General features: G+C 36.3%; 2 protein-coding genes across 6 annotated transcripts; both read left to right on the top strand.

Annotated features, from left to right (window-relative positions):
* The first annotated feature begins 2,590 nt into the window (after positions 1-2,590).
* Positions 2,591-5,479, top strand: LOC107938097 (uncharacterized). Of its 2 annotated transcripts, none has more exons than XM_041077759.1 (7): positions 2,591-3,030; positions 3,095-3,257; positions 3,693-3,893; positions 3,976-4,224; positions 4,478-4,625; positions 4,777-5,008; positions 5,081-5,479. In XM_041077759.1, the coding sequence occupies exons 1-7, from the start codon at positions 2,679-2,681 to the stop codon at positions 5,413-5,415; spliced, it is 1,680 nt and encodes a 559-aa protein (XP_040933693.1). In that variant the 5' UTR covers positions 2,591-2,678; the 3' UTR covers positions 5,416-5,479. The 2 variants fall into 2 exon arrangements, with proteins under 2 accessions (XP_040933693.1, XP_040933692.1); XM_041077758.1 differs by having other exon boundaries at positions 2,592-3,030; positions 4,735-5,008.
* A 228-nt stretch (positions 5,480-5,707) lies between these two features.
* On the top strand, positions 5,708-9,260 carry LOC107938096 (serine/threonine-protein kinase PBS1). Of its 4 annotated transcripts, XM_016871164.2 has the most exons (7): positions 5,708-5,876; positions 6,114-6,157; positions 7,095-7,197; positions 7,539-7,744; positions 7,834-8,023; positions 8,147-8,538; positions 8,708-9,260. In XM_016871164.2, exons 2-7 carry the CDS (start codon positions 6,137-6,139, stop codon positions 9,089-9,091), a joined length of 1,296 nt encoding a protein of 431 aa, XP_016726653.1. In that variant the 5' UTR covers positions 5,708-5,876; positions 6,114-6,136; the 3' UTR covers positions 9,092-9,260. The 4 variants fall into 4 exon arrangements, with proteins under 4 accessions (XP_016726653.1, XP_016726654.1, XP_016726652.1 ...); XM_016871165.2 differs by lacking the exon at positions 6,114-6,157; XM_016871163.2 differs by having other exon boundaries at positions 5,708-6,157.
* Positions 9,261-9,544: the final 284 nt, after the last annotated feature.

Genomic DNA, 9,544 nt, shown 5'->3' with positions numbered 1-9,544 from the left:
ATATATATATATCACAAATCATTTTCACCAAATTTCACACATCGCGAGTATAGGCCCATGATTACAATGTCACCACAAAACCATCCCGTTGAACAATTCGGATTAATCCTCGATACTTGATGGTTTCAACACACAGCCCCACCATCATACTTCATTTAATTCGGCTCTCTTGTACACATGGTGAACACTTAGTACCACTCATGCGGCCTAGCCAATTTGTCTCGTAGCTCTCTTGTCTACATGGTGTTCTTCACTTGGAATCACGCATGCGACCTACCTACATTTATCTCTCCCGTAGCTCTCTTGTCTACATGGGATACATCCCGTGTCACGCATGTGACCTAGCTACTACATAGTATCTCGTAGCTTTCTTGTACACATGATGTGCACTCAGCACCATACATGTGACCTAGCTACGCTCCATCTATTTTATTCGATCTTTTCGAATGTTCAACCGAGATCTCTCTCTATTACTTATTTCCATTCTTTCAATAGTCGATTTATACTTCAACATCAGCTAGTATATATATAATAGGCTGAAATATAAAAATGTAAATTAAATTAACGTATTATTTACATACAAACTTACCTCGGTGCAAAATATGAGAATTTTGCAATTTAGTCCAAAACTTTCTCCTTCCCCCGTTCGAGGTCGATTCCACGCCTTTCTTGATTATGAAGCTTGAAAGTTGAAGAAACCCTAGCTATGGAGGAGAGCAAATTTCGGCAGCAACTAGTGAAGATGATGACCAAATTTTGTGTTATTTTTCCCATTTTATTTCATTTAATATACAAATGACCAAAATGACCAAAATGCCCTTACTATTAAACTTTCCAAAAATTCCCTCCATGTCCAACTTTTGTCCATAACTTAGGAATTGGTTAAATTGCTATTTAAGACCTCATAGTTAATATCCCAAAGCAATTTCATACTAAAAACTTCTAAAACACGAGTTTTGCAATTTATTCGGTTTAGTCCCTAATCTCAACTTAAGCGCTCAATGCATAGAATTTCATCACGAAATTTTCACGAAATCATGAAATCATATCATAAACCCCAAAATAATTATAAAACAATTATTTCTATCTCGGATTTGTGGTCACAAAACCACTATTCCGATTAGGCCCTAATTCGGGTTATCATAGAGACGGGTTAGGGGTGTTACATATTCCTTCTTCAAACTACTAAAGAGGATGAAGAACAAAAGAAAATGAAATAGAATCGGGAAGGAAAATCATCCTTGGGAAGCCATTTCCCAACTATTTATAGCCATTCCCGCATTATTACCAACATTAAGAAAACCATCCGTTTCTAATCATATTGTCCTCCCCTAAGGAACCAATTGGTTACATTCTAATCGAACCAGGTTTGGTTCTCAACCATGTCTAATTCAATTTCTAGTTTTCTCATTTCTTTCAATAGAAGTTTCCAACTTGCGATCTCTTTCAATTTAGTCCCCCTATTATTTCAAGTTTCTAAGTTAATTAGAAATTTAGGTGTTACAAGATTGTTAGTTGGGAGTAGCAACAATACAATTGAGATAGGTTTTTTAGTGTAGTTAATGATTTGCGAGTCAATCAACCGTCTTTTTAAGCATTCACATAGTTTTTAGTAAAATGAAAGAAAGTTAGTTTAATGTTTTTAATTGTTAATTTGTAATAGTCTTAACACGATTTTTATATTTGGTTTGCACTAATAATTTATGATTTTATTAGATATATTGATAATTGTTTAGCTAGTTAATGGACTTGAAAAACACATTACCAATTTGACAATCCCTTCGATACGATCCTTGAAATACTTCTGCATTTTGTTGTAATTAAAAACTATACCATTTATCTTGTACACTTGCAATAAAATCACACTTTTTTTTTCATATTTATTATTTTGCTTATTTCGGTGTTTGCATGCCGAGGTGGTCAAAGTTCTCAACTTTCCATTCATTGATGCGAGATAAAGTTCTTCCCCCTACCGGCACACCTCAAGCTGAAGTATCCTTTGCTTAAGGAGATAAGGAACAACCAGAGAATGAAGTTGAAAGTGAAGTTGATGTCGATGCTGATGCCTCTAACCCTACTAACGATGTAATTAACCCTCCTATTGCTAAATCCCTAGTTGTAAATTATTTTGCTCCCTTCAAGAAGTAAATATAGTTTGTATTTAAATTGTTTTTAATTAATGAACATGATGTAGTTTTTGAAACTTTTGTGATTTGTTTATTATTTAGAATTATGATTAAATTGATAAAATGTGTAAGTAATAAGGATTAAATGTATTAATATACATATTAGTTAGAAAAATGTTATTTTATCACTCCAATTAATAATTTAATAGAAAAGTGATCAAAATAAAAATAATTTAAAACTTTAATGATAAAATTGATTTTTTTTTATAATTTGATGATGAAAACAAAAGTAATAGTTAAGCGAATAATTCTACAATTCACTTTTCTTTTTTATCCGGCCCTCCATAATTATCATTATTTTTTGTTATGAAAGTAACAAAAAAAAAAAAGTTTTGGCGTGTGGGCACCGACGCAATCTGGTGTTAATCAAAGCTAAAAATATTAAATTAGAAGATCATTAAGACCAAAAAAAACAAAAGAAATCCAATCAAACTATCAGTGCTTCACACTACACTTCAATCTCCAAAAACCAAATCAAAGCGAAGCTCAAAAATGAGGTATGGCATTTCAAGGAGGAAGCGAGCTTTGCTACGTTGCTTATTCATTCTCTTCGCAGCTTTTACTTTCATTACCCGGCTTATGCTCACTCTAAGATCCCTCGATGCCCCGCCCACCACCATTACCACCACTTCCAACGGAGCCATGCTGGATTTGCCTGCCCAGCTCGAGCTCCTAGACCTCAAAAGGGTCGCCTTTTTGTCTTCGGCCGAGACGCCCATTCAAGCTGGGCCCAAGACCAAGAACTGTGCAACCGTGGAAGAAATGGGCAAGGTTTTTAGGGGGAGGATTTTGAAGGACAGTCTTAGAGTTCGAAAGCTTATTCAAACTCACTTTTCTATCAACGGTAATCGTATTTCTCTTTTGAGTCCCTTTTCAAAGAATTATTGTAATTTTTTTCCTATTTTCAGGCGCTCCAAGAATCCGTGAACTGCCTCCGGAGCAGTTTTGCAGACATGGGTTTGTGATAGGAAAAGCATCCGAAGCTGGTTTTGGGAATGAAATGTACAAGTTATTAACTGCTGCAGCATTAAGTGTAATGCTGAACCGGTCACTAATCATTGGGCAAACCAGGCATATTATTGGTTCTTTCTCAATCCTCTGTTTTGCGTTTTAAATGTTCTTGTTTGTCCAACAATTTACTTGGTTGCAAATGGTTCAGAATTTTGTTCTGATAAGTGCTTAGTCGTCCTGTAAAAGAAATCTGGGAGCTTTTATGTTGTAGGTTTGCTATAGTGTAAAGGTGCTTGCCTAGTTGTATTTTGGGTGTTCGAGTTTTTTTTTTTAGTTTCATTTAGGTGTGTTTTATGGTGTCCTGGATCAGGCGTGCTTGTTACTGTGTTTTAGACTTAGAAGAAAATAAATTGTTTAGAAATGAGAAGGCTATATTGGAAAGCAAGCATGGTAGTGTCATAAAAAACGTGTTTATGATTTTTTATGTCATTGCAGTTATGTTCTCATGCTTTTCTTGTGCTCATTATGTTTATTTTTTCACTTCTCTTTGTTCAGGGGTAAATATCCTTTTGGGGATTACATTTTGTATTCCAATCTCACCTTTACACTGAGAGAAGTTAAGCATTTATGGAGACAAAATGGTTGTCTAAAGAAGTATGGAAGGCATCTTGTGATGAGGATTGATGATTTTGAGAAGCCAACAAAAACAAATGCTCTCTGTGGCAATTGGAGGAAGTGGCCCCAACCTATTATATGGTAGAGTGTCAACTATGCCAATATAAATTGTGCTCGGATTTTTGTAGTTAAGGATGCATCATTACCTGCTACAATTCTTCAGGTATCAAGGCACCACGGATGCTGTAGCAGCTCAGTTTTTCTTGAAGAATGTACATCCTGATATGAGGAATGCTGCGTCTGAGTTATTTGGGAAGCCAGAATCTCTTCAATCGCGGCCTAATGTATTTGGAGAACTAATGAGAATTCTCATTTCTCCTTCAAGAGACGTTGAGGAAGCAGTAAATTGGGTTATTGGTAATGGTGGGAGAGATCCTGATATTACATTGCACATGCGGATGCTTATGAATAGGTATTCCAATAAACAATTCCAGTATTTATCGTATCTATTGGCTGACATTTTTTCTTGCAGAGAAATTTGATTAAAAACATTTGGAAACACCTAAATTCTAAAAACTGAATATCCTTACACAAATTATAATATCTAAACTACATGTTTCAAGTGCTCTAAAACCAACCGACATTCTTGAAGAGATAATTAAGCATCTAGCACTGATAGGAATTTTAACTGATTCGTGATTCTGGTTCTTGTGTAACATGTTCAGGTCGGTTAGAGCTGCACAGGCTGCATTGAACTGCCTCAAAAGAGCAATACGCAACTTACAGCAAGGGTCAAGACCCAGGGTGGTTGTAATATCTGATACCCCTTCTTTTATAAAAGGCATCACACCAAATATAAGTGAAGTTGCTGAGGTAATGTATCCCCCCATCCCCACATTTTTTTCCCCCAAACACACCACAAAAAAAAAAAAAAAAAAAAAACCAATGTTAGTGATAAATAACATTCATATATCCTATATAGGTAGAGAAGCTGATGTGTTTGTTTCCCCCTCCGCCATCTCAGGTTCTTCATTTTGATTATGAAAGTTTCAGAGGTAAAGTCTCTGATGATATTAAATCATTACCAAGTTTGGAGTTTAGGGTGAAAGATTGGGGGCCGGCACCCAGGTGGGTTGCTTTTGTGGACTTTTTTCTTGCATCTCGTGCAAAGCATGCAGTTGTTTCGGGGGCTCACAGACGTGTTGGGACTACCTATGCTCAATTAATTGCTGCATTAGCTGCAGCAGACAGTATAGGTAATGCTGCTTCCTGTGTTTTTCAACTCATTTATATGCTGTGTTATCTTATAGTTGGCTTGATCCTTTCAGGAGAAAATTCAACAACTTCGAGGTTTTCTTTTCTAAGCAGCTTCCAGGGTAATTTGTTGGCAGAAGGTTTGAAGCTTCAGGTGGGTTGGGGACATGTATGGAACCGATTTGCGGGGCCGTTGAGTTGTCGGGGGCAGTCGAATCAGTGTGCTTTCACACCACTTCTTCCTCCTGCTTGGTGGGACGGCCAGTGGCAATCTCCGATTCCGCGCGATATTCATAGGTTGGAACAATACGGTATCCGACTCTCAGGCTTTGGAACAATAGATGAAAATCAGATTCATGCCTTCTGCAGTTCTAGGAAAAACATTGTGAAAACTGTTTCATTCATATAGAAGAGATTTATGATGCATTAAAACTTTATCAATCTATGAAGTGTTTATTCAGGTGATGCCTTCATGTGTGTGTCTCCAGCTATGTTTTGTGCGTTTAATTTTTCTCTTTTAGCTTAACATGTTAATGAGAAAAGTGGAAAAGGAAAAGACAAGAGTCGGGAATGGAATGGAATAGAATAAAGGAAAAAGGGAAGCCTTTTCCCAAAACGCATCTTAAACTCAAATCACAGCTTGTTGTAAAAGGAAACGAGATCTTTATATCCACGGTCAGTTTTAAAACACAATTTGGTATTGGCATTAGCATTGGCATCCCCCTTTCCTTTTCCTTCAAAGCACTATGCTTCTCTCTTTTCCAAGGGTTCCTAGATTCCAAGGTGCATTTATTTTATTTATAAGAAGAGAGGAAAGCCTTCTTCCCAAGCCCTAAGATAATATAAGCACTGGTAGTGGCTTCAATGGAGGTAATCTTCTTCTATCTTTCAAGTCTATTCTGATCTGATGCTCTACTCGAATGTGAATCGATTTTATTCCTTCATATGCAATGATCGCTGAAGAGCGAGCACATAGCACCATGATTCCTAAAAAGCAAGGCTTGAATTCAAAACCTCTTTAACATTAGAGGATTTTGAAGGAGCCATGGTAACACTCGAGATGCATATATGTTTTTCTTTTTCACTGAGCAAAGCTTTCATACGCAGTAATTTGGTATGAAATAGCAGCCATGAAGAAAGTGAAGAACACGGTATTTGTTTCTATGACTATTCCTATCTCCTTATAAAATAAATTGGTTTTCCTTTTCCTTCTTTAAAAGAAATAGGAGATCCATCCCATCTCCTAAATTAATCTTATTTTACTGCTATTGGACTCCAAGCATTTTTTGGTTTTTTACTTCCGTGACCGTTATTTCATTCTACTCGTGATTGAATCGACAGTTTATTTATCAACTTTAGTTGTTTTTATTATTTCATTATAAATAAATATGATTTCAATCCAAACAAAAAACCAAAAAGTTGAAATACAAACAACCATAGCCTCAAAAGAAAAACAATGAAGAACCAGTTGATTTTGACAGTCTTAATCAAACAAGGAAAGAATAAAACAAATAATTAATTTCTTTATTCCTTCCTTGCAAGTTACCTCAAAATCATTAATGGATTAAATATTTATGGCAACATATCTCATTAAATGTATTTTTATTTCTTCTGATTTAAACTTCATGATCCCAACTACAAATTTTCATTTCCATTTTCATGTTTAAAAATCATCCCAAAAATACAATTCAAAATATTTGCTCAAATAACAAAAGAAATAAAATAAAAATGAGATTTTTTTTGTTTATTACATTAATTCTCTCATAAATGAGACAGAATTTAAAGATTATTGACAAAAACAAAGAAAACATGTTAGTCTGTTATTATAGTAATGACGTACTATTGGGAATGGTGTTTTTCTTCTGATGTTGTCATTTTCCATTCTCATTACGTATGAAAAAAGTGTTGTTTGTTGATGCTTGTTTTCGTGAAATCAACGCGGAAGGCCAAAACGCGGATCACTCTTTTAAAACTGTTCATTATCAACTTACAGTCTTTCAAATTTCAAAGCTTTTTCCACAAGTTATAAAGAGAGAAACAGAGAGGGGAAAAAACAAGGTAAAAGGTTTTCGTTTAATTGATCTGCAGGAAATGGGTTTTTGCCCTTGTTTTGGTTGGACCAAAGGCAAGAAGCTGAAGGGTGATGACAAGAAAGAACTTGGCAGAAAATGCAAGCCTCAATTGTGTTCTGGTTAGTCCCTTTCATGCAAGATGTTCTCTCTCTTCTTTTTTTCTGGGTTATTTTTGTTGCATTCTTTATTGCTGTATATATGCCTCAGTCTTGCTGTTCTTCAGTTTGATTTTTTCAGTTTACATATCTTCGTCTTGATCTTCATTTCATATGCTTTGTTAAATCAGTTTTTGTTCATGCTTTTTCCATGGAAACTGGTTAATGGGGGTTCTTTGGATCCAATTCATAATATGTTTCCATGGCACACTTTGATACTCCTAAATAATTTTCAATGTAAAAAATTTCTGAAATTGGATGGTGATCATAGTGAAATGACACAGTTTAATCTGTGCCTTAAACAGGAGTTGGTTCAGTAGGATCAAAAAGCATTGCAGGCTTAAGAAAGGAGTCATCTGCTACAACTGATGAGGCTAATGATGACAAGAGGGCTCACACTTTCAACTATCAACAACTAGCAAATGCAACACAAAATTTCAGAAAAGAATCCTTGATAGGGCAAGGTGGATTTGGGGCTGTTTATAAAGGGCAATTAGAAAGTACTGGTCAGGTACATTCTTCTTTTCCTGGAACATTTTTCCCCATAATTTTGTTTGTATTTCTATCTTAATCACATGCATGCACTACGGTTATTAGCAGGTTGTAGCTGTTAAACAGCTTGATAAGACAGGGCTCCAAGGGGAAAAGGAGTTCCTTGTGGAGGTTCTCATGCTTTCTCTCTTGCGTCACCCGAATCTTGTCAATTTGATTGGTTATTGTGCCGAAGGAGATCAACGACTTCTCGTATATGAGTACATGCAGCTAGGATCCTTGGAAGATCACCTCCATTGTAATGCCTTCACAAAGAAGCCGACCCTCTTGTTTCGATATCCTTGTTCTGCATATTTTCAGCAACTTAAATAGGATAAACAATGTTGTTTTTTTTATTTTTTATTTTTTATTTTTTTTGCAGATCTTAGACCTGATCAGAAACCTTTGGATTGGAATACAAGAATGACAATAGCTGCTGGTGCAGCAAAAGGCTTGGAATATCTTCACACTGAAGCTAATCCTCCTGTTATATATAGAGATTTAAAGTCATCTAACATACTATTAGGTGAGGGATTCAACCCAAAACTCTCTGATTTCGGGCTTGCAAAGTTCGGTCCGAGTGGAGATAAATCACATGTTTCCACCAGGATCATGGGAACCCACGGTTACTGTGCCCCTGAGTACCTCACTAGTGGAAAATTGACTATGAAGTCTGACATCTTTAGTTTTGGGGTAGTCTTATTGGAGCTGATAACGGGACGTAAAGCTCTTGATGATAGCCGTGCTCGTGAAGAACGATTCCTTGTTGATTGGGTAATATTTTGTTTAAGATCTGGCAGAAACTGTTTGATTCTCAAAGAAATGCCATTGATATATTCTAGTCTCTTTGAGGATCAATATCTAAATGAAATATACCGATCCTAGGAACTCCATTACATCAAATTGTTTCTCTAAGTAACCGTTCATTCCATTTTTTTTCCAGGCACGACCGATGTTGAAAGATGGAATGAACATTCTGAACTTAGCGGATCCATTGCTGAGAGGTCACTTCTCCAAGTCAACCATGAAGAAAGCTCTAGAGGTGGCCTTCCTATGCATCCAAGAAAATGCAAATTGCAGGCCCTCTATTGGTGATATAGTGCTTGCTCTTGATTATTTGACATCCCATCCATATAGCGCACATGAAGCTAAAAGGGTCAGTGTGAAAGGGCCGGAGAACAATGAGTCTCCGAGGGAAACAACCAGGATGTTAGACCGGGATTTTAACAGGGAACGAGCGGTGGCTGAGGCCAAGATGTGGGGGGAGAGTTGGAGGGAGAAAAGACTACAAAGTGCAGAAAATAGTTCGGATGGATCGAACACGTAAAGGGTACTTTCATCTCTAATGTTTTAGAACATGTCAAGTACAGAAAGGAAGTTAGTAAGAAGAAAGACTTTGTATATTCAGTTGAAAGCAGCAATGGATTCCCAAAAACCTATATGTAGTTTTTCCTTTGAAACAGCAATAATAATGAGTTTAGCATTTGTTTTGATAATGTGGCTCCTCCAGTTTGAAGAACAATGGAATATGGAAGAGTTAAATTGGGTGCGTTTATAAAACCTGATTCATATTAATATTATAATAGTTGGACTAAAATACATGTGTAATTCTTAAAAAAGAAAAAACCCAAAAGTTGTTGCAAAAAAGGTCCCACCGGGAGTCGAACCAGGTCGCTGGATTCAAAGTCCAGAGTGCTAACCACTACACCATGGCACCACCTGTGCTCAAGTTCATCTCACAAATTTACTATTATTTTTAGTTTGAAGAACAAATAACTCG

The sequence above is a fragment of the Gossypium hirsutum genome, chromosome A09 (assembly GCF_007990345.1).
Source record: "Gossypium hirsutum isolate 1008001.06 chromosome A09, Gossypium_hirsutum_v2.1, whole genome shotgun sequence".
Lineage (NCBI taxonomy): Eukaryota > Viridiplantae > Streptophyta > Magnoliopsida > Malvales > Malvaceae > Gossypium > Gossypium hirsutum.
Note: the sequence above shows the minus strand (reverse complement) of the source record. Positions and strands in the feature narration are given on the sequence as shown.